This window comes from Carex rostrata, chromosome 7 (genome assembly GCF_964058835.1).
Source record: "Carex rostrata chromosome 7, lpCarRost1.2, whole genome shotgun sequence".
Taxonomy (NCBI): Eukaryota; Viridiplantae; Streptophyta; class Magnoliopsida; order Poales; family Cyperaceae; genus Carex; species Carex rostrata.
Window position 1 is genome coordinate 6,331,932 of NC_135924.1, and position 25,664 is coordinate 6,357,595.

General features: G+C 34.9%; 2 protein-coding genes across 3 annotated transcripts; one reads left to right on the forward strand and one right to left on the reverse strand.

Moving 5' to 3' along the window:
- Nucleotides 1–5,446: 5,446 nt before the first annotated feature.
- Nucleotides 5,447–11,515, forward strand: LOC144557455 (uncharacterized). Its single transcript, XM_078306027.1, has 5 exons — nt 5,447–6,091; nt 6,758–7,095; nt 7,483–7,849; nt 8,251–8,613; nt 9,524–11,515. The coding sequence occupies exons 1-5, from the start codon at nt 5,975–5,977 to the stop codon at nt 10,436–10,438; spliced, it is 2,100 nt and encodes a 699-aa protein (XP_078162153.1). The 5' UTR covers nt 5,447–5,974; the 3' UTR covers nt 10,439–11,515.
- A 6,924-nt stretch (nt 11,516–18,439) lies between these two features.
- Nucleotides 18,440–25,258, reverse strand: LOC144557283 (granule-bound starch synthase 1b, chloroplastic/amyloplastic-like). 2 transcript variants are annotated; one of them, XM_078305836.1, is made up of 17 exons: nt 24,952–25,258; nt 24,424–24,599; nt 23,566–23,691; nt 22,957–23,003; nt 22,111–22,446; nt 21,660–21,740; nt 21,459–21,557; nt 21,298–21,363; nt 21,150–21,210; nt 20,958–21,058; nt 20,760–20,869; nt 20,430–20,679; nt 19,970–20,146; nt 19,339–19,530; nt 19,059–19,145; nt 18,850–18,978; nt 18,440–18,705 (listed from the first exon to the last, which is right to left on the reverse strand). In XM_078305836.1, exons 5-17 carry the CDS (start codon nt 22,426–22,428, stop codon nt 18,592–18,594), a joined length of 1,785 nt encoding a protein of 594 aa, XP_078161962.1. In that variant the 5' UTR covers nt 22,429–22,446; nt 22,957–23,003; nt 23,566–23,691; nt 24,424–24,599; nt 24,952–25,258; the 3' UTR covers nt 18,440–18,591. The 2 variants fall into 2 exon arrangements, with proteins under 2 accessions (XP_078161962.1, XP_078161963.1); XM_078305837.1 differs by lacking the exons at nt 23,566–23,691; nt 24,424–24,599; nt 24,952–25,258 and having other exon boundaries at nt 20,430–20,672; nt 20,753–20,869; nt 22,957–23,234.
- Nucleotides 25,259–25,664: the final 406 nt, after the last annotated feature.

A 25,664-nucleotide genomic window follows, 5' to 3' on the forward strand; every position in this document is an offset into this window, starting at 1 on the left:
CAGTAGTTTTTAATTTATATTGTAATGATTTATTATATGAGATGTTTAAGAAATTATAATTATATTTAAATGTAAATAATTTCTCGAATACTTTGGAGTTGTGACCTATACCCACTCTAGATCCGGAACCGCCCCGTATCCGAACCGGACCCGATAATCCACAAACAAGTTACGGGTATCTATCTACCCGGAACCGAAAGACTGGACCCGAAATATCTACGGGTAGATAGGTATCCGGATCCGGACCCGGCCCGATTTGAAACAAATAAGTATATGGATCGAAATTTGGACCCGAACACTTTTAGGGTCCGGGTCCAAATATAATAGTACCCGGACCCGACCCGACCCGATAGCACCTCTAATTGTAAACACATGTTATTTTAATGCAGTGTGATATTTGTATATTTTTTCAACTATGTGAGGGACACGTCGTCAAAGAGAGTGTACCTATTCTTATCTACTAATTCTATGCGATTCTCCGATATGCTGCCACCTGGAGTTAAAAAACGCTCCCAATCTACCATTGTGGCATTTAATTGTTGATTTATGTTATGTGTTATTTTCTCTAGTTTGTATATAGCAGACTTAAGAATTTCAAGGTTGAATTATTTGATAACAATGATTTCTCTTTTGATTATGTTAATATGCACTGTTGTGGTTCTGTATAGTTTACAAATTGGAACATGAAATGTGATCAAAATGTGCGGTACGCCTAGAATGAAATATGAAATTAAGTAATACCAAAAATGTCTGCAGTGTTTTAATTGATTATTGCCTGTTCTTTTTTGTTAATAGAAAATTATTCACAGATTATGTGAAATGTTGGCTCTAATTTGCATAATAACCCAGCAACCCAAAACATAAGAAAATGAGAGTTCAAAAAATTTACTTTAATTGCAGAGGATGAGAAAGAGTTTTAATTTTTAAAGCAACCATCAGGAGAGTTTTAAAGCCACCTCAAACTAATTGCAGATAGGTTGTGTATCAAATTAGAGTAAAATGTAAAGAGTAAGGCTTGGTGCTATGGATAGCATAAGGACTTTCGTACTATGGTCTCAAAAACCTATTGTATGAACTTCAAAGTTCAATTTAAATAGTTTAATAAATTGGTTATATAATAAGTTTGTAAGTTACTAATTTTTACTATTTTTTATGATTAATGAAAGATGGCCTAAAAATAAAAGAAAATTGTCAATATTTTAGGCTATTTTTTATCATCTTTCATAAATTATAAAAAATAGTAAAAAAATTTCAAAAATAGTAAAAATTAAAATTCTACATGTTTATTATATAACCAATTTATTGAACTACTTAAATCGAAGTATGAAGTTTATACTATAAGTTTTTGAGGCCATAGCATGGAATGATTTTATGATATCAATATCACCCAAGCCTTACTCAAATGTAGATATCTCAAATGTTGCATGCTGACAATAAATTATATGATTGTACCAGATGAGGCATTGATAGTAGTTTATAGACGGTGTGCTAATTTAATAGGGTGTGTATTGTCAATTTATTTGTTGAACATATATATGATAAGACTGCTTGTTGATTTTTATATTGGACGAATTTGGTTTGATACATTGTGATTGTTTCTGATTGCAAAAGATTTTGCTCTTTTTTTTTTTCTTTGGTCACATTTTTAATAAAGATTTTTGAGGTTATTTTCTCAACTGAACTTTTTTCAAAGAAATAATTAATTAAATTTTGTTTTAAAAGTGATATTGTACCTTTGTTATTATGATGTGGTTTCGAAGTAGATATAATATTTTACGTTAACAATTCACTTCTCTATTTAGATATAATATTTATTTCCATGGATGAAGTAGCGGTGTTTAGAGATACACATCATACAATATAAAAACACGACTCAAATTTGAAGCCTTGATTAGCCCATTTTTAAATGGGCCTAGATTTGGGCTTTATAAACTTTTACTATGCTTGGTATCAAATCTTGATCACTAGAGGGCCTGTGGATTGGAAAATGTCATTCCATATTCCAGGCCTTAATTAAACATTAAAATGTCAAAATTATCTCTAAACGATTTGTTAAACATGTAGATAAAGGCAGGTAATCAAGGTACTTTTACATTAGTCGCTTAGACATTCAGATTTTAACTAGGTAATGTGCTATGACATGTAGTCTGATTACTATGATATCAGCAAAGTTTCAATGAAGTACCATCGACTTTAAAACCTATTAAATTGATTTCAAATGATGAATTCAAATCAATCTACTTGATAATTGATAAATTTATATGCAAAATTTAATATTTGTTTTAAATCTATTTAATATTAAGTCAAATGATAAAAAGATAGAAAAAGATTAAATTAATTTTAATATATTTATTTTTTTACCATTTCATATTAGATCTAATACTAAATTTATATGTAAACACATCACTCTAGTGATGTTATCAAATTCATAATTAGAATAGTGTACATTTGTGATTTGAAATCTATCTCATGAATTATGAAGGATAACTTATGAGTTATGAAAGACAACGACAATTAAAATGAAGGGGAATTTCATGTATAACCCTCAAAAACTTCAAAATTACCATAAAATTCATAAGAGGAGGGTTCAAATGCCTCCATGTTTTTGTGCCTCCATCATGCCTCCATCTCTCTCCATCATTTTCAAAGTTCAAAGAGTCGATACGAACCGCTCAACCTAACCTCCATACTAAAATATCTTTGGAGACCAAATTTTATATTTTTTGGAATTTTTTTACTATTTTTTTAGATAGGTACAAAAATACTGTTTTTAGATGGTTCAGATTTACTGATTTTGTACCTATCTAAAAAAATAGTAAAAAAATTCCAAAAAATATAAAATTTGGTCTCCAAACATATTTTAGTATGGAGGTTAGGTTGAGCAGTTCGGATCGACTGTTTGAACTTTGAAAATGATAGAGAGAGATGGAGGCATAATGGAGGCACAAAAACATGGAGGCATTTGAACCCTCCTCAATTCATAATATTAATATATTATATGAGGAGGGTTCAAATGCCCCCATTTTTTGTGCCTCCATCATGCCTCCATTTTTAAAAACTTTAATAACTCAAAATTTAAATCTTAAAATTCAAAATAAAACCATTGGATATAAACTATATCATTTTATCTATACACATGTAAAAAATTATGGCATTTCAACTTTGTTTTGATTGTTATCTTGAGCTTGTAAAAATGTATACAAATGTGGATAATTTCTAGACGTTGATTTTTCAACTTATTGATTCATATAAAAGCAAAATCAAAATGTGATAATTTTTTATGGGCACATAGAGAAAATAACACAGATTACATCTAATGGTTTTATTTTGACGTTTAAGTTTTAAACTTTGAGTTATTTAAGTTTTAAAAAATGGAGGCATGATGGAGGCACAAAAAATGGAGGCATTTGAACCCTCCTCATATTATATTTACCCTTCTAAATTTCAGCGCAAATTTACTCAACTTATTGATTTTTCTATTACAACTAGAGGTGCAAACGGATCCGATATTATCCGTTCGGATCTGATTCCGTATCCGATTTTTTACGGATACGAATATAGTTTCAATTTTTAAAAATGGATACGAATACAAATATTGGATAATATCCATATCCGTAATTTTTAATTTAACGGATATCCGTGTACTGACCTGGTAAAAGTTTTTCCAAAATCAGACCTTTCTACTTCTATCAATTTAATCACTCCGCGAACCTTTTGACTTCTCTAAATTCAGATACGATAATATCTGTAACCTTTGGGCTTTCTTCTTTCATTGTGGCGGAGCGGAGGAGAATAAATTGCTGCTTTGTTTGATTGTTTCTCAAATTGCCGCAGAGGCAAAAAACTTTCACAAATAGATTATTTTGAAATTGCTGGTTTGTTTCACTGAATTTGGCAAGTTGCTTTTTCGACAGTTCGATTTCTATTCTCAATTTTCAGAACTAAGTACAAACAATAGTTTAATTTTGATTATTATTTTTAGATTATTGCTCATGTGACTCATGATGTCTCATTGAATTTTGACTGATGTTGGATTTTAGCTTTGACTAGCTTAATTTCTATTATTTTTGTTAGATCTTTTTATTTACGGTATTGTCTTTTAGTGAGATTTTAGGGACAGGAGTCATGGCCTGATGCAAACCATTTTTCAATACAAACCTGTTCATATGTCTGAAAATATTCAAATATTACATTTTTCTTTTTATTTAAAATACATTGCCAATTATATTTATATTTTACAAGCATCAATTTATTAATCAAACTAAAATTTAGTAAAATTAAAAAATTACCTAACCAGTATATTCCGGCTTGGAGTTATTTAGGTCCTTTTACGCTGACCAGTATATTTAGTTCCTTAGAATTATATATATTTAGAGAGAATATCTATTGTATTGGTATATTTTGATTTGAATTATAGTTATGTCGGTGAATTTTAGTTAATTGGATATGGTCGGTGAATTGATGAATTTTAATTATGGCTATATATATTTTGTAATGGTATAACATATGTATTTTGAATTAAGAATCCGAATTATATCCATATTTGTATTTGTATCCAAAAAATATTCGATCTGTATCCATTTAATATCCTATCCGTATCCGTATCTGTATTCGAAAAAAAATACGGATACATATATGGTTTTAGCACTATCCGATCCGTTTGCATCCCTAATTACAACTCATTTTCAATTTATAAAGAGGAGGGTTCAAATGCCTCCATTTTTTGTGCCTCCATCATGCCTCCATTTTTAAAAACTTAAATAACTCAAAGTTTTAAACTTAAATGTCAAAATAAAACCGTTAGATGCAATCTATGTTATTTTCTCTATATGCTCATAAAAAATTATCATATTTTAATTTTATTTTTATTTGAGTCAATAAGTTAAAAAATCAACATCTAGAAATTATCCACATTAGTATACATTTTTACAAGCTCAAGATGACAACCAAAACAAAGTTAAAATGCCATAATTTTTTACACATGCATAGATAAGATCCGTTTGCACCTCTAATTACAATCCATTTTAAATTTATAAATTATCCATTTTACCCTTATTAAAGGAACTATGCTTGCTGTAAATAATATTTTAGACAATCCAATCAAGGCCAAGCAATTAATATTTTTCTATTTTAAATTTGTAAATTTATAAAAAAAAAAAAATGCACATCCGCTTTATCTCGGCACCAAGCCGTATCCATGTTTGATTTGTACCAAGCGCACCAGTCTGAAATAGACAGGAACATTATTTATTTTTTCTATTTTACAACCTAAAGATTTATAAACAAGTAATTATGAATCTTTTTCGATGGATTTTTGGAAAACACTGTATACAACCCCATGTGTATATCGTGTAGCAATCGGTACATTCCGAAGGAAACATATGTATATAAGCCGCTACATGGATCTCAGAATACTAGAAGCTATGAATATGAAAGCTCGAGGGATTTCAGCACTATATCCCCCCATCTCCTCAGCCCTCAGCCCTCAGCCCTCAGCCATCAGGTCACACACACCCAATAGCAACCGCAAGCAACCAAATCCTAAACCCAAAACCCTTCTCCCCTCTCCTCCGCCAGTCCTCTCTGCTCCTCCTCCAAAACAAGGCTACACCCAAATGGACCTCTCCTTCCTTCTCCACCCTTCTTGTCTTTCCTTTTCCCTCCGTCTCCATTCGCTCCCCATCCCCCTAATGGATCTCACCCTTCGTCGCCACTTTGTCGCCTCCGCCTCTATCTCCACCGCAACCGACGCTCCGGTCTCCATTTTCGGACCCAAAAGAGAACACACTGGAGAACAGCCACTGATTGATGGGGTGTCCCCACCTGTCAGGATTAACCAGCACAAAGAATGCTGCCGCTGCGGTGCTTGGTGTGGCGGGTGGGCCTTGGTGTATAATATAAAAGGCTCGGCCCAGCCCAAAATTTGGCCCATCCCCAAACCGCCTCCGCGCAATTATTTAAACTCTATTCGTTAATGTCTATTGCTTCCTCTTCTATTCCTCTGTTTCTTGCTCCCTCCTCTCTCACCTTCCCTTCCTCTTGCACTAGCAAGGTCGAGCAAAGGCGCCTCTCTCCTCTTTTCTTCTCCAAGGTTTCTCTCTCTGCTCTACTCTACCTCGTTTTATTTGATATAGCGAATGGGAGTACATCAATTGATTTGATTGTGATTTCCACGGATAACCTATAGTGAGGTTGTTTTATTAGTTAGTCGATTTTGTATTTTAGATTTCTTGTTAAAATCTTGATTTTGTAATTGGATTCCTTTAAAAGTACTTTTAATTATCTCATGATCCATATTCATTTAAAAATAAGTCAATGTAGTAATCATCCGTTGCATTGATAAGTGATTTGATCCTGATTTGGTAGCCAATTAGGTTTCTTGACACATTCTTGATTTTGTAATTGGATTCCTTTAAAAGTAGTTTTATTATCTCCTTACTGATACTGATTTGGTACCAATTAGGTTAGTTTATTGATGCATTTATGGTTTTAATGAATCATCTGTTGCACCTATTCAAATTTCTTGGTTTCAAAGTATTGCTGGATTGTAATGCATATTCAATATCACATGAATTCCAAGAACTATTCTTTCCTTATTTCTATTCCTTTTTCTTAATTAGTTGCATAAAACTGAAATAAATAACACTTCTCATAATTCTTTCTCCCAGCAGTTGCATGTTTGAGAGGTTTATAATATATCCTTCTATTCACCTGGCTGTTGTTGTACTGTTCTAAAGATTTGTTCTTTAATTACTAGGTTTTGTTGTACAAGGTAGGAGGGCTTTGCTTAGGCGGTGATTTGCTAAGGGTGGAAGACATGCTAGGAGGTAAAGAAGCTAAGTGCAAGGGCGGGCCACTGGGGAAGCGGTGGAACCCTAATTTTGACAGCACCCCCAATATCAGTTCGGCAAAGAGGAAAAAGTCAAATGAAGATGAAGGCGAAGAAGCGCCTATTGAAACCCTCTTCAGGATCCTATGCCCAATAACAGAAATCACTAGCGTTTTGGGCCGTGGGGGTGACATCATTAAGTCTCTCCAAGCTGAGACTAATGCAAAGATCCTGGTGGCTGATGTTGTGCCTGGGTCTGATGACAGGTACTGAGTTTATTTAAATAAATTATTAGGGTAAAAGTTGATGAAAATCAGGAAGAACTTCACTCTTGGTTTTCATTCTGGCCATGCAGACAAAAGATGACATTTTTTTTGTCGTTCTTGCTTAGTTTGTGGTTCATTTCCTTTTTATGCATTGAATATTAACAAAATGGATATGCAGTAAAGATGTCATCTTTTGCCCTAGTTTGTGTTTTATTTATTATTCTTTCCTTAAATATTACAATCTGGTTTTGTAGAAATATTAGTTGCTGTAGTATTGGTTAATCTTGAGAGATCTATTAAATCTAACCAATTATTCAAAATTGATCTTTGGTTTGTCATTTTCTATTCTTTAACAATCACGTGTTTCTTCTTCTTTTTCCTCAACAGGGTCATAATTGTCTACAGCCATGTGAGCGACCAAGACCCTGCGGAAACCAGAAAATCCACCAAAACTGATGAGATAAATAAGTTGAGACGATTTATCGATTATGATTCTTTAATAAGTGGGGACGGTATGAAACCCCTCTGTCCGGCCCAAGACGCCCTATTGAAAGTGAATGACGTACTGCATGGTGGTGGTCATGAACTGGAGGTAGCGACCCGCATTCTGATACCACGCAACCAGGCTGGTTGTGTGATTGGCAACGAAGGAAGGATTCTTCAACAGCTGAGAACAGAGACTGGAACTGAGATCCAGATTTTGCCTCCTAACACTCTCCCTCCATGTGCTATGCGCTCTGACGAGCTGGTCCAGGTAAAATATGGTAATTTCTGTTTTGTAGCATGCCTGAAATTGGAGGAAATGCCAGATGTAGCCCAACAAACAATTAAATATATTCTGTAGTTTTTCTTGTCTCTTATTCTTTTGACGAAAAATGGTTTAGGTAATTTTGTGTTTGCTTTAATTGCTGAATTTGGTTGTTTAAACTTTAAAAGATATTTATGATGCTCGATGGCAAATGTTAGCTATTGTGATTTTTCATCAAATCTCGGTTTCTGATAAAAGAAAATATTTTTTTCCATAAGGGTGATTTGTATACTGCAAGCAAGTATTTTTGTACCCAATTTATTTTTGTTATTTTAATTATTGAAAAAAAATCATTACTTTTAAAGTCGTGCATTATTACTTGTATCCCTAATTTTGTTTATGTTCAGATTTCTGGGATCCCTTATCTGGTGAAAATGGCTCTGTATGTGATCTCAACCTATCTGCACTTAAACCCAGACAAGGAAAACCTGCGCCCTAAAGAAATTTTACATGCGAGTACATATGGAGGCTTCCAGTCGCTACCGTCACCTTACGAGAACCCAATGTGGGGCCCTCCTCGTGGTCCACATGGACCTTTGTCGCCAGCATTGGGATTTGCCCCACCTAGTGGTGCATACCCTCCTGCGAATTGTAGTTATCCTCCACCTGCTGCTACTGGGGGTTACTCTCAGCCACCTCCTGTATCTAAATATGCACCTCCAACTGCAAGCAGGTATCCTCAACCAGCTGCCGACTATGACAGCACTCAGGTACTATCTGGGTTTGGTTGATATTTTCTCCCGAGCTTTTTCTGTGATAACTGGTCTTTGTTTTGTCTCTTGATCAAGACCCAAGAGTCTTATATTTATATTTGGATGTGTTGCTTTTTTTTTTATTGCTATTCATGAGTGGTTCTGGTATTAATATGCCAGTTAGATGTGTTTTATCTGTTTTATATTGATACTTATCCTTGCTGGGTTCCAGACCATTGTAGATGGACCCTTTTTTTTTTAAACTTTTCTGCAGGAATTATTAAACTTGGTGGGATTGCCGTCAATATTATTCTCTTTTCCTATCACACCATACAGTGTCACTGACCCAACCTAGCTCAACCCATTGGTTGACCTAGACATGACAATTTGAAGGTTTAAGAAATCCATGGCTTAGAATTAATAGACTCTGCTAGGAGTTCAGTTTTGACTTAGAGACCCCACTCCTGTATTAGGTGGTTGACCATGCTGGATACTTTTCTAGGCCATTTGGTAATGTTTGATCAAATAATTTACATATATGTAGATTAGAAATCAATGTTCTGTGTTATTAAATCCCATTTGAAAAAAGAAACATAATATTTGTCTATGAAGAAGTATATATTGTCTAACAGTGAGATATGATGGTCTAGAAAACAACGTGGTTGTTTATTTTATTTTCAGAAGTGGGTTCTCATAACCACTCTTGACATATATGATTTATATTACTAACCCAGCTTTTGTAACAGTGTGAGCAACTTCACTTTGGTGCATGTGAATTTAGGCTCTTGAAAACTATATTGTTTTCTTTATAGGCAAATTTGTCAATCACACCTAACGAAACATATGATGTTACTTTTGTGCACTATCTGATTGATCATTCATTTGATAGAGTTGTTTAGACTTAATTATAACTACACCTCAACCATAGGTTGCTCATGGTTACCATCCTCCTAAAGATAGTGGCAAATACCGGCATCCAGCAAGTCAAGGCGCTGGTAAAAGTCCTCAAGCAGCTGGTAGCACTGCACCTCCCTCAACCTCAAGCAGCTTATACGGCTATCCTCGACCAGCTGCTGGCTATGACAACACTCAGGTACTATCTGTGCCTTCTGGATGTGGTTCTGCTCTGCCACCACCTGCGAAGAAGAAACAGAGGAGATCCCATCCTGGCCCGAAGACAGCTTCTAAAATGAAGGAATGGGAAGAAGCTGCCACTGCAGATAGTGCCAGACCAACTCTAAAGGCGCCACCTAAGGGATGCACGAAGGGGTCCATGCGGGGGAAAGGTGGCCCTGACAATGGAAACTGCAAATACAGGGGCGTCAGGCAGAGAGTGTGGGGCAAGTGGGTCGCCGAGATTCGTAGACCCAAAGGAACCCGCCAATGGCTGGGTACTTTTGCAACAGCTGAAGAAGCTGCACAAGCTTATGACAACGCTGCCAGAGTGCTGTATGGCCCGGTAGCACCTCTCAACTTCCCCGATGGGCCTTCCTCCACTAAAGAGAAAGAGCAGCTGCCATTGCTGGCAGAGGAGAATAATGCGTGGTGGGATGATACATTTGTAGTCGAATGGAAAATTGATGAGCTGGTGAATACAAATGGGCCTTCCACAACTAAGGAGGAGGTGTCTCTCAATCGTTCAAGTCTGCAGCCCGAGGACGAATGGTGGAATGAACCATTTGTAGTGGAATGGGACAGTGAGGAGTTGCTGAATTTGATGGAAGAGGATCCAGATAATGTAATCACTTCTATATACCACCGATCTTTCATTTTTGTCAGGGCCAACAATCGTTGTCCCGCCTTTCTCTCTCTCTCTCTCTCTCTAAATACAGAGAATAGATAGTAGAACAAATTCTATTGTTGGTGCTTCATCTCAACCACTACTACTGGTGTTTCATCTCAACCACTACTGGCGTCATCAGCTGTCACAGCAAGAAGAATGAATACAGGTTCTTAACATTCCCTTCTTTTTAGGAGTTATCACCAAACCTAGCTTGGTATCTGACAACTGCAGGTTGACCTGGCCTGGCTCTGCCCTGCCCTGAAGCTGGTCCACTTGTAAGATGTGTATTTTGCTAACAGAATTTTTCAGGTAATAAATAGCCACTACACATACAGAGACTGAACCCAGATCCCTACCTGATCAGAGACAGGAACCCAAAGCCAATTTGGATATCTGAGAAATGATCCTGAAACCCAAAACCTTGGCAACCTTAATCCCGGGTAAGCCTGAGGCAACTCAAAACTGTTGAACTTGGGACGACTGAAACTCGAGACAGCCGAGACCAAAACCAGATGATCTGAGGCCCAAAATGAACCAAAGCCTTGCCAACCTTAATCCAAAGATCTGGGGCGACTGAAACTCGAGACATCCTAGTCCAGATGATCTGAGGCAACTCAATCTCCGACGATTTGGGACAACTGAAACTTGTGACAGCCTTGTGACCCAAAGCCTTGCCATATTTAGGATTAGGTTTTAGAAACATAAATTTATTGTTCATTTGATTTTGTAGGCAAGGTCCGTGTCATCAACTACGGTATGAGCTTCTATATTCTTTGTACCTTGTGGTTTTGTTTGATTGAGTATTTTGTTTTACTTTGGGTAACTGCTCGTTACCCTTTGCTTTGATGTATATTGCAGACAATAGCGTTAATTTATTGGTAACTTATTCTATGTATCTTTTGCCTTGTAGGTTTCCGGCCATGCACAGCAGAACCCGCCCCCGTCTGAAGGCTAGTACCAGGCCCCTGCCACCTTAAGCCGGTTTGCTAGATGAAACGTCTGCAGTGTTTTAATTGATTATTGTCTGTTCTTTTTTGGGTAGTTTTAGGACTCTGAGCTTGTACTCAATTATGTTAGAGACAAATCATGTGTAAATATGTTAAATGAGTTTAGTAATAAAGTTTCCCTTTTCTTTAATTGTAAATATCTCAAATGCTACAGGTTGACAATAAATTATATGATTGTACCAGATAAGGCATTGGTACGTGAACTAGCTGAAAATAAATATATGATAGTATCAACTGTGAATCTGTGATAGTACTATAGTGTCAGTATAATACCAATATGTAATTTAAAAAATGCAGCAACTGGTCAAATTATATAAGAAATTTTAAAGATTATGTAATTCTACTATACTGATATTTTTGAATAAAATTTGCTACAAAATTGTTAAAAATATAACTTCACCCAAAGAAAAAATTAACAGAAACTTCATTTCAAATATAGTGCTTATTTACAGCCTACTAGATAGCACTTTTTGTATAACTTTTTTTTTTTAAGAAAGCATGATCATTAAAGTTCAGAATATAACAGCATTTTAATATGTGATGGAAAAATATATTAATGTCAGAGTATTTTATAGAAAAACATGATTCCATTTTCTTTATTTAAATATTTTTTAAATACTCAAATCAGAGAGATGTGCACATGGATTCTGCAACCTTCAATGCTTATTATCGTCTCAAGAAGAGTGATTAATTTCATGAAACTGCTCTTCAACTTTTGTATATTGTAACTAATTCCCAAGAACGTTATATATTACATTGATAGAATTAGATCATATAAACTTGTTCCCTAATTGTGGTACAAATTCAAACTTTTTAGTAGTTATAAAATAACAAAAAGGGATGTAATTACATTACAAAAATATCTGTTGTGAACTACTGCAGTCAAAAGATCAAACAAATCTTGTACCACACTGTGCCACTTATTCTTACTCATGGTAACCGTTTCAAGGAATTAGTAAACATTGATCAAGGCCAACCAGTAAGCCAACTGCATCTTTTTGTTGCTATACCATTCCTGCTTAGTTTCTATACCAGTATAAACTGTATCCGGCTCCTGTGCCAGTCTGGAAATAGTCAATGCACAAGGGGAGCTTTAACACAATGCAAAAGTCAAATTTAAAGAAAAAAAGAACTTTATTACTAAACTCATTAAAAATATTTAAACATAGTTTGATCCTTCATCACAATAACATAGGTAAACATTGATCAAGGCCAACCAGAAAGCCAACTGCATCTTTTGGTTGCTATACCATTCCTGCTTAGTTTCTTTACCAGTATAAACTGTATCTGGCTCCTGTAATCCTGTGTCAGTATGGAAATAGTCAATGCACAATAGGAGCTTTAACACAATAAAAAAGTTAAACTTAAAGAAAAGAAGAACTTTATTACTAAACTCATTAAAAACTCAGGAAATATAACTCATTTAATAATGTAGTTGTGTTGCAACATACTTAAATGTAGCTTTTTAATTTATTTTTTATTTTTTGGTTCTTACATGGCCCACAGGCCTACATCTCTTCCAAACTAAAGACAGGCGTACTACAACCACATCTATCCCAACCATAAACCCTTCCTTGATTTGCCAACCTATGCGCTATGAGAAGTCCCTCTTGAGCATAGTAGGAATTATCGGTATCGGGATTGGGATCGGTCCCAGCCGATACCGATACAGGATCAGTGTATCGGCCGGTATCGGCTGATTCGGATCAGAATATTGGACTTTTTTTTGTTAGAAACTTGTTTTACACTAAAAAAATAGAAAAAAATTGATAAAAAAATAATTTGTCAATAATTTATGTTTAGATAAATTATTACAATCAAATAATTCACTAATACAATATAATACAAGCATTAAAACTATAAACACTCTTTCACTGTCAAAAACTATGTCGTGTTGACTGGATCACTTCATTGTCGTCTATATTATGATAAAAATGAAGATATTATTGTCCGGAATCAAAAAAAGAAGACATTGTAGACTCAAATGAAGGATTGTTAACATCTTCATATCCATATGCATATGGTGACTGATTATACCCCCCGCTCTATTTAATTAATGAATGTGATGAGTTTTCAGCATGTGCTTCATCAATCACGGGTTCAAGTTTTCAGATGAATAATGACCAGAATCAGACCAAAATAGCAGAAATTGGACGAAAAACAGAAAATCCATGAGTATCGGTTCAGTATCGGATCGGTGTCGGCCGATACCGATACGTATCGGCCGATAATTCCTACTATGCTCTTGAGTCCTTTCAGAATACACAGCCGTGATTCTGGAGTTCGTTTGAGTTCGGGTTTTCCATGATTGCCATATTTGCAGAAAAGATGGCCAATCAGAAATGATGGTCAGCCTTGCTTCTATAGCTTGCACTATTTCCTTTGAGTCAGATTTAACTAAACCTTCCCCATTCACTCGTGGCTGCAACAATTCAGTACGGCCACCTTCCATCCCTTTGAGTAACTGGTACGCCTTCTTAATCGAGAAGTCCCCATTCTTATCATACATGAAGAACAGTGTGTCAGATGCGGTTGCAGTGCCGGTCTGATGGTGTTATCAGTTGCCACTAACAACGCCATTCTGTACCCCAGATACTGGTGTCATCATGTTTTAGATTCATTAAAATGTCTATGTTGATAAATATTATGCCTTACCAGTGTGAGTATCAGGTAGTAGTTTCCCCCCTTTTATTTTCCTCAATAGTGCATTAAGTTAACTATGTGTTGGATCCAATTGTACTAGGATCTGTTAAAGAAGATGCGGATCATGGAGCATCAGAGAAATATTTCTTCCATGTTTTCTAAATAAGAAAAGAATCAATATCCTTAAATCACTTGTACTGTCATATACTGAGTGTAAACCTGTGTTTTTTATATGTAACACAAGTTCTGAAATGTTTTTTCATGATTTTTTTTTTTGAAATATTAATTATATGAACTGTATTAATCATATTGTTACTTCATTTTAATATACTATAAGTGAGGCTGTGTTCTATCTGAAAGAAATGTAATTGCTTGCAGCGTCATTCCGTCCCAAAAAATTCACCGTATAATTAAATTTTAGATCGATGGAACGATTTTTCATAAATTATTCCTTTCATTTTATCGACCCAAATACTTTTTAAATCCCAAGCTGTATTCTAGACAAAATAATATCTATTCTACTAAAATATTCAGCATGTAAATCTTGCACTCTTTATTGCTTGAAATTAGATAGAATCCATGTACATGTCTGAAATTCAATTACAGATTTAGTTTTTGATTAGTTAATGAAGCCAATTGTGCACTCACAGAATGCTCAAAGCCTTGCAACTGTTGTTGCAATAGGCACTGCGGCCCCACCTGTTTGTGTTCCTCAATACAATTTACATACGCAGACTGTATTTTCGGATTACCAACAGTGAGCATCTTACTCAAAAAAAAGAGAAAAGAGAAAAGGTAACGTCCCCGGGCTACAATTCCCTGAAAATTCCGGCGTATAAAATCCTTCCCTTTTTAGCTTAGTCCCGACGTGCTTTCAAGTGCCATAATCGGCAACGACGTGCTTTCAACTGTCATAATTTCAAGTATAATATGTATGTTCACAGGATAATATTTGTATATTAATAGGATAATATGTGTATGTTCAAAGGATAGTATGTGTATGTTCACAGGATAATATTTGTATGTTCACAGGATAATATGTGTATGTTCACAGAAGGTGGTCCCGAGTTTAACTGCCGATTATATTTCAATTGTACTTTGTTTGTTGACCACGCGTTTTCAACAGCTTTCATGCATTTTTATCTGGGACCACGCGGTTTCATCTGCAGAACATCCATTGAATTTGTTTATAGTATTGTTTTCATAGTATTACCGGATCTAATGAACTTGTTTATAGAATTAGTGTAAAAAGTTCGAGAATTTTCGAGGAACTGAGGGTCGAAGACTGTTAGCTGCTTCCCAAAAAAAGGTCCTTAGTTCACCCTATTTGGCTATACCTATTATTCATTTTTTTTAAGAAAAAACGTAGAGGTCTAACCTCTATATTCCATTGAATACCCCATTATTTATTTATCACATAAGAAATAGAAGCATTAATTCAAGGTGTACAACACTATCATGTCCCCAATTTAATTCACACTTTGCTACTTAATCACCTTACTAATTTTTATTTACGAATTATAAACCAACACTGAATTATGCATCTAGCATGTTCCCGGCCAATCCCCGCAATCTTCCTTGACACATCATAAACCACATTTAGCTTTCTTTGTTGCACATTTTCTATAATTTTTGTAAATCGCTCGGGATTGATCCTGCGCAAGGATTTGTTCATGAGTCAGGTTTTCGTCGAGGTCAAGAGGAGTGCACGGGCCGTTTCGGTGCACAAGTTGCAGATTGAGATCGTCCGGTCTTGATGATTCTTTGATCTCTTAAATTATATATATTTTTTATTAAATCTTGAGAGGAGATATTTAATTATATGTCTTGTTCATGATTTCAAAAATATATATACTCCATTAATTCTTGATTCCGCATGTTAGTTACCTTCAAAGTTTATGAACATTTGGATACACTTTTCAAATTACAAATTTAAACTGGTGAAACTGTTATATTCACGAAATCACGAGTAATGTGTTTACATATCAAGTTTATAAGGTTATGAATTTATTTAATATAAAGTTAAGTGGTTAATTTTAATACATTCATTTTTCATTATTTTTGACGGTTTGACTTTATACTGCATAAATTTTTAAACTTACATAAATTTTATACCTGTGAAGTAGATCTGTTTTCACGATTTAGATTCGTCTTCTAAAAGTTATTGAAATAAATATTAACTCGTCTGTGTATTTTTCATCTGTTAATAGTAGCAGACATAATATTAACAAAAAAAAAAAAAACTAATCACTGTAAAATTAAAAGAAATCTCAACTCTTCAATAATAAAAAAAAAACTTTATTTATTGCTATGGTCCTTTAAAGGTTAGGATCCTATTTCTAAAATCAATCAATGTATATCTCACATAATATTATTTAATCATATAAAATATTACTTTTCTTAAAACTAAATTGCAATCTAATAAAGAAAGAAAAGTAATCACATATATATAAACAAAGCAGAACAACCATCTGGCAAATATTTTTTCTTTAATTTTTTTTTTAAATATTCATTTTCTTGATTATTGTTGATTTGAGAAATACTTTCAAAATTAATGGCTGTTTAATGTAGAAGACAATTGAATGGAAGTTTCATATAATCTTCTATGTATGCATTTTTTATATGAAAAGAATAGTGTAAAGTGATATTTTTTTTTTTGCCCAATATATTGAGACGTTCTTGTTTTTTGTTGCCAAATATATTTGAAGCACATGCAATTTTTCTTGCGCATTTGATTGGTTGCTAATATATCGCAAATATATTTCTTAACTGAAATAAAGAAAGTTTTGGCATTTTAAATACCATAATAGGAAATACGGTGATATTTGATGGCTTATTTTATAAATTACTAAAATTTATTAATTTTATATAAATTCTACATAGATTAGAATCTACTCTGCTCATTAGATTTAAATGTATCCCACGAGAAGCACCACTAAAAAAATGTCATCTTCTTTTTGGTTTTTGTTCATCTATTTGACATGAAATAATTTAGGTAAGAAGCACATTTATGGTGATAAAAGTTCACTATATATACACAGCTGAAAAATATTAACAAAATTGTCTACATATAGCTTGTTAAAATATTCTTGAAACCGCCCCTTTTTGGGGTTTATTAATACAAAAAACACAATAGTTAGTAGTTACATAAAACTAAACAAAATACTACAGTAAAAAATTTAACAAATTTTGCTGCTAACATATTGGAGGAAACCAAAAAACATCATTTATTATTGGTATACTTGTTACCCTTTGCTTTAAATTTATTTACAATTACAAAATATAATACCTTTCATGAAAATTGTGTTATTAATTTTATTGATTATCATAGAGTTGTATATTGCCGATAATAAAGTTTAACTTATTCTATGTATTTTTTTGCCTTGTAGGTTACCGGTCATGCAGCTGATTCTTAGGGTGGTTCTGCTCTACTTCTCCTACAGAGTATGCTCTTTCAATTCTCTCATAATTATTATATTGTTGACATTCTCATAATTTATTAATCAGTACTTGAAGACAGACCTGTAATTAATATTGTTGTTTATTAGTTGTACGAAGAAGAAACAGAGGAGATCCCGTCCTGGCCCGAGGACAGCTGCCGAAAAAGTGAAGGAATGGAAAGAAGCTGCAGATAGTGCCAGACTAACCCAAAAGGCACCCGCTAAGGAATGCAAGAAGGTGTCCATGAGGGGGAAAGGTGGCCCTAACAATGCAAATTGCAAATTAAGGGGCGTCAGTACACGAAGAGTATGGGGCAAATGGGTTGCCGAGATCTGGAGACCAAAGAAATGCGCCTGTTACCCTGTGCCTTTTAAGTTTATTCTCAATTGCATGAAATATTATCCTTTGCTATTAATTTTATTAATTATTATAGAGTTGTATATTGCAGCTAATAGAATAAATTTATTGCAAACGTTTGCTACCGATATTACTTATGTCTTTCAAGTCCATAATTTAATTGTTACAAAGAAATATTATCAATATTGAAGACTTTGTTGGATAATCACCTTCTCAATTTAATTGTTATAAATAATAAATAAAGAATATTATTACTTTTTTTTATGATATTTACTATTATTAAGCTTGGTTTATAGTCATGTAGAATTATAAAATATTACTACATGAACGATATTGCTTTATTATGGTTTTAGCAAACATACGCTTGGGTTGTCCATGTATTACTCGATTCATTTTGAAATGCATGTGTTTATCATCTATTTCTGAAAATTAGAAAGATGTTGATTCAAAGATATATCCGAAACAATGTTATATTTGCACGAATCTTGAAGAGGTTCAAACGATGATAACACATAATTCGTCGGATGGAGGTGGAAGGTTTAGCTCCTATACAATTGACGCGCATGCATGCTGATCCATTTAACAACTAATATATATTGAGCTATTCTAAGAAATGACATATAACGCAAAATAGTCAAACAGTTTTAATTTACTGCATACGCAAAGGTATACAACTCAATTTGTCAATGGAACACACACAAAGCTAGCATAAGCATATCAATCATCCAAAGAGACCAATCAACAACCAAAACCTACATCACATCATTATTTTTCAGCCTCATTTTCTTTGGCAAGAGGCTCCATCTCCTTCTCCGTTCCAGCCTCGCTTCCTTTAACACCCAGCCTCAGTAGAGCTCTCTCCCATCCTTTTGCAGGACCCTAATCACACAGGAAATGAAATGTAAACATGCAAATATAATATACAAGGTCGGCTTGCTCTTTTGGTTAATAAAATCCTAAGTAGGTTTCATGCCTACTTTAAAAAAATAAAAGAAAGAATATTAATCTAAAATGGTATATTACCTTCCATGAGAGGTCCTGAGACATGCAGTTCCAAATCATCTCTTTATGCAAAGCTGTGCCAACGACCTTAGTAGCACGCTTAAGAGTTGCGATAACTCTCAACACATCAGAAGGGTCTATCTCTTCATACTGGAACAAAAACAAGGCACTCATGTTAATTAATGACCTGTGCAGAGAATATTGATAGCATATATTGATATTGTGCATACCTTCGTACTAAACCGACCTATGTAGAAACCTGTTTCGGCATCAATGACTGTGTCCACAAGACCTCCAGTGCAGGATACTACTGGCAGCTGCATAAAAGAGTACATTTAAAAGGCATTTAAATCTGCTAGTTCCTGGATCATAAACCCAGTGCATGTTATATACATATCCATTGTATGTTATGTTTTAATGTTCATCTACATTGTCATATATTCTACCTTTCTGATATAATGTAACTTGTCTAAACTGTAACTAGGGATAATTTATGAGTGAAGTGCATACCGTTCCATATTGCATACCGAGCAGCTGAATGAACCCACCAGGTTCAAAGCGGTTAGGCAGTACTAAGAAATCAGCACCGGCTATGACACGGTGCAGCCACTGGTCAGTTAAGCTCGTCAAGATCCTGAGCTTTTCAGGATACTTGTTTTCTAGAGCTTCAAATTTAAGCTCGATTCTCTTTTTCCCAATTGCCTATATTTTTTTATAAGACAAACAAGAGAAGAAAGGAAGATTATGTTTGATACAGTAACCCAAGAAATAAATATCATCATTACAATCACACATTAGAAATTAATACAGTAACCCTAGCACTAAAACTTGTCAAAAAATATCACACATATCTGCAAGAGTGATAAGAAAGTAGAAATGTGAAAAGGTCCTAAGAAAGCACAAAGAAAACCCACCATATTTGTTCTCTTCTACATACTCCATAGAAGATACCTAAACTTTTAAATGCTTTCTGGCTCTCTCTTGGAAAAAGAGAGATAAAGGAAGGGTCCCTTTGAAGAAATTATCAGAATATGTATAGGTGTCAATTTTGCAAGGGTGTAATATATTTATGAGTGAGTCTCCATTACTCCTCTTATTACAGAACTAACAACAAAATTTCTTCAGGAGATTGTATTCTTACCAAAACAACGAACTGGACATTTTCGTCCATGAGTTCAGGTAATGCAGCAGCGAGAATGTCAGCGCCTTTCTGTTCTTCGAGATGGCTGATGAAGGCAATCAAGGGAATGTCACGGTTAACAAGGAGCCCCGTCGCAGCTTGCAAGGCCTCCTTGTTTAGAGGCTTCACTTCATTTGCCTATAATTTGAAAAGAAGAAATCACCAACCTTCCATCGTTATCATTAGCTCACCTGAATTTAATTTTATAGTATTGTGTCCTTGATTCTCTATGTTATTCTACTGCTCAAAAGAAAGGAACTAGCCATGTACTACGAATCTGAATTTTGAACAGGAATATACAGTGTGCATGACATATAGTAATTCAAATACACTGGACGCATAATTTAAATCTCAGAACAATTACTATGAACAGAATAGATAATAAAATTAGAGCTCAATTGTGGGAAGAAGTACTGCTTACTGTTGAGGCATCATAGTTAGCAACGATGAATCCGTCAACAACCGGGTTCCACTTGTTGACATCTATACCATTGGCAATTCCCTTTATGGCTGGTTGTTTTGATGTGATGAATTTACCTAATTGAAGACCACATTCAACAACTGAACGGAGCTCCTCAGCATGGTATGGGCTAACGGTTAATAACAGGTCGCACTCCCGAATTCCAGCCTTCATCCAGTTTATTTTCTTTCCCTTCCCCAGCTTCTCATACCTAAAAGAAGTCAATATCTTCATATTTTCAGTTCATTTAACGGTATTATATGAAATCGTGCAAAATCAGAAACTTCATACCCATCAGTGAATTCAAAGGATGGTCTGAAGCTATCAGGGAGGTTGAGAAGGGCAAAATCGTCAATAGCAAACCGGCCTTGTGATGTAATGTCATGAATGCAGAAAGCAACCTAAATAACAGAACAATATTTCCATAATTTAACCCGGAAGATAATCAAAGTTGATATTATAAAATCAGGTGCCAGAAAAGAAAATTACCTTGGCATTTGCGTAGATACCGTGGGGCTGATACAAGCTCTTGAGGTAGCATGGGAGAAGAGCAGTGTGCCAGTCATTGCACACAAACACAACATCCTCACCTGAATAGACAAATCAAAAGATATACAAATGTTTGTATAATAGCAGAGTAAATATTGTTGAATGAAAATTTGCACAAAATTAATTGCCGACCATATGGTCCAGGAAAGTGCTGGCTGCGAAACTTAAGTATCCTGGGTGCCTCAAGAGCAGCCTGAGACATCAAATAATATCAACATATATGAACTTTATTCAACATCACAAAAAAAATGTTTTAAACTTTCAGAACAAAATTGCAAACCAAGCACAACAAGCTGAAGCACAATTGGGTGTCATGATTGTCAGTGCAACCCGCCATCCCCCACACCTAAAAATTTATCAAATAAAAGCATAATTATTTTCAAAGTAAAAATCCTAATACAAGTTAAATAAAAAATGCACTGACATAACTAGAAAGAAAACCTTCTGAAGAAACAAAGAGTTGTCGACGAAGACACGATTAACACCGCTCTCATGGCGGTGAAAATAACGAACTGTTTCGTATTGGTCTCCGACGTCTATCTACACATAAAATCAAAATTCTCACATTAGAAACATGAGTTATAAAAAAGAAGAAAGAGAACAAAATTAACATGGAAATACAGAAACAAATTTAAATATTACCTCCGCCCAGAAACCAGTATCCCATGCATCACTATAATGACCATAAAATGGGGTAACAACCATGACTTTGTGTCCATTTGCCTTCAAATCAAGGTTCAAAGATAAAGCTTGATTAAAATAGCATATATTATTATTATTATTATTCTTACAACAGCTACTTTTATTGTGTACTCAAAGTTAATCACATTCTGAAAGCAAAAAATAAAAATTTGAAAGCCCCATCACATTTTTTTTTTAGAAAGCGGAAAAAACCCACTGGTTTCATTGAAACCAAATAGTTCGTAGTACCAATTATCGGACAACTGGTACCCTAACAAAAAAAGAGCCGCAACACTGTATGATTATTATTCTTTTGCAAAAAAAAAAAGAAAAAAAAAAAAAGATCTTTTTTTCTCGTTTTCTTTGTTCTCAATTTAATAAAACAAAATAAAGGAGAAGCTGTGAAAATTACCACCAAGGCTAGGGGGAGGCCATCAAGAACATTACCAAGACAACGAGTCTTGCTCCACATTGTAATGTCAGCACTGACAAACACAATTTTCATCCGCTGAAGCATATCTATGTTCTCAAAATTCTCATTGCTTGCACTCTGCTTGGAGTTGTTCAGAGCTGGATTGACAGCACAGGACCTTACTTGAAGCGATTTGAATGAGTTGCTTAGCCTGAGCCAGGGGCAAGCAACAATTTGTGCCTTGCCAAAAAATCTCAGCTCATACTTGGTCTTGGTATAGGTGCATGTGGGGAGTTGTGATGCAGTGAGAGTTGCCATGGTGGAGTTGAATTATTTCTGAAATTTTGGTTAAACAATTCACTTACAGCAATATTGTTAGAATTTCATGACTAAACTTGGTAAGAAAACTTAAAAGTGAGGGAAATTTCTTCCTCCTTATTTTAAATCAGACGAAAGCTAACATAAACCTTACTCCTTTAATTGAACTTTAGATTTTTTATTTTCAAATTCAAATCATCCAGTAGTTAAGAAAGAATCTAAATCAACAACATAACTAAATTTAAATTGCAACAATCAACGCTGCGTCATGCTTAACAAACACACAAATATGGAGAGGAACATGCAACAATTCAAATAAAACCCCTCCCGTTCTCAATCTTAAAAAAGGCTATCCACATTATACCTTAAAGAAGCTAAAATCTAACAAATTACCGAGTTACTGAATGCATATGTGATAGATGGGAATCTTTTAAGAATTTAAATGAGCAGATCCTTTGACTGCCTAAATCCCTAGAAATTATGGGAAAAAAAATACCTAAGAAGGAAAAATTATTAAAATCAAATTACCTTTCCTTTGCAAGATGTAGATTGAGATTCCTCTTCTCTCGATCTGTCTGCAAATTAAAGAAGAAATCGGGAGTGTACACGCAAAGTCTGGAAAAGTGAGAAGGGACGGGATAATGCCCTCACACCTCTGGCACATAAATCAGGCCGCCACGCTAATCGTAACCGTAAATTGCAGTAACCGCTGGATTGCCACGTGGCAACTTTCTCGTGATTGCTTGTCACACACATACTTTGGTTGATTACAGAGACACTCCACTTGGTTCTTGAATAAAGTAACACTATAATTATTTATTTTCCAAAATTAGAGACAATATAATGTCTTAAAAGTACTTATTGTAAATCCTGTGCATTTGAAGGATTTAGAACTAGTTACTCTTAGGTTCTCAAAAAAAAAAAGAAATTAATAATTTGAAAATGAAAGAGCAATATCTGACAACTCCATTCACCATTTAGATAGAATGTAAACAAAATTATAAACTTTTACCTAGATCTTGAGCAAGGTGTTAAAAATAAAATCATCCATTAATAGTCACTATGTTGTTCGTTAAATTTAATAGACCTAATTAAATATGCTGAATGTAGGCTCCTTTAATAACATTGAATTCATACTGGTAAAAGCAACCAGATAGAGGGATGAGCATTACGAAGCTTAAAATGATGGAAGAGAGTGTGCAGATGTCTTGTTTATATCAGGGGCATCAATTCTTGATCTAACCAGACCTGGCCCATTTAGAACTACAGTATGTGTTCTTGGTGCAGATGCAGGTTAAAGATTTCCTGACCAATGACAGGTGAGGTCAGGTAGGGTGAACGAGTTCTTCAGTTATATTTGCATATTCTTTTAAAAGTGAAGCTGGTTATTGAGAAAAAAAAATTATGAAAATAAGAATTGCCTAAGATGAAATTTGATTACATGCCCTTTTAAATTAAAGGTCATGCCCTAATGGTTTTATCAACTGTCCACTTTTGTGCTAGAAAATGTTTTTATCTCTTATGAGGGCGAGGTCATGTCGAGCCATGACCCTGATCCATGACAAGTCGGACCCTATAAGCATGCTACTAATTTATTTACTAACCTGACAGGTCAATCAGGGAAGACCGGTATAAGGATATTACCAAATTATTCTTGACCCAACCTGACCAGATTCATTGATACATCCACTATCATAACAGCAAAGTTCAAGGTGTAATTCATTTACAGTGCTCTTCCCTTTTTTTCACAAATTGTTAATTGATTCTGAATTTAACTGGTCTATTTTATCATCCAAATAGCCATCCTAACTTTCAATTAGAAGAACCACAATGCAAAATAGTGAACAGTTTAATAGAGAGGGAAACAGAAACTTTATATTCCAGCAAAGACAGTTCTTTTATTCTCAAGTCATACTATCATCATTCACTACGCACAAAAAGATATACTAATTAATTTGTCAAACCAAACACACATAGAGCTAGCATATAAAACACCTTAAGAGACATGTCAAAACCCAACGCCTACAGGTTATACTATCACATCATTGACTTTATCAAGGAGTCACCACATTTGCCATTGCAAGAGGGGCAATTTCCTCTCCTTCAATTCCAGGCTGACTTCCTTCAACACCCACGCTCAGTAGTACGTCCTCCCACTCTTTTGCAGGACCCTAATCTTACAAGAAATTAAAAATATAAATATTTTCCTCTTTTATCTTTTGTTATATTCCAAGATATATTAGCTTCCATGAGAGATCCCAAGCCATGAAATTCCGAATCATCTTTTTGTGCAAAGAAGTGCTGATAACATTCATGGCGCACTTCAGAGTTGATAAGACTTTAGTCAGAGATCATAACTAGCCAGGATACGGATCTACATGGAGTGAATTGGGTCACATGATACCCATTCATTTCAAAATTTATATATGTGCTTCCGTGATTTTCTATACAATTTAGAGTAAAATGCTATGGTACCGTAAAACTTAACCCTCGTACTCAGCATAAAAATTTTATATGATTGACCTCAATGTGTGTTTGACCATAGCTTGAAAGTATGGCTCGCCCCTGTAACCAGCCATATGAGAGCCAGACCAGCTACACACTGGTCAAGTGCCAATGGGAGGGAACCTAGTTATCACAATTTCTGGGGGGGGGGAGGGGGGGACTACTTTCGGCCCGGATCTGGAGAGTGTAGCTGAAAAAAAAAAAAATCTCATTTAATCATATTAATAAAGAAAAAAAATGAAAAGGACATGCTCCGGAGAGGCACTCTCTCAAAGAGATCGGACAGCTTCTCATGTGCGCGGGGTGCGGAGAGGGGCAGCAAGCACGCGAGAGAGCGAGAGAGATGGATTAGATCGTATCCTCCCAGGTACCTGACTCAACACACTTGAAACGGACGGCTCAGATTTACTCTCAGCCGGTGCTTGTTCGGGATGGTGCAGAGGCAGTATTATTTGTGCTTTGAGATTCGTGTCAAGTTAAAAACTAGTAATTTGTTATTGTGGTTGTTTCCGGTGATATGGGTCTCTAATTGTACTAACTTATTTTTTCTTGCTTCTTTTGAAGATTTAAAAGGCCCATGAATGATTTTTCCTTTTTCTGTTGTTCGGGTGGGTGGGGAACTGGGGATGGAAGCGGGGGTTGGTAGGGTACTATTACTTGTGATTTTGAGATTCTGCCAGGGTGTGCGTGAAAGATTCCAAATCCTTCGTGAGAAATGAGAATGCAACCTT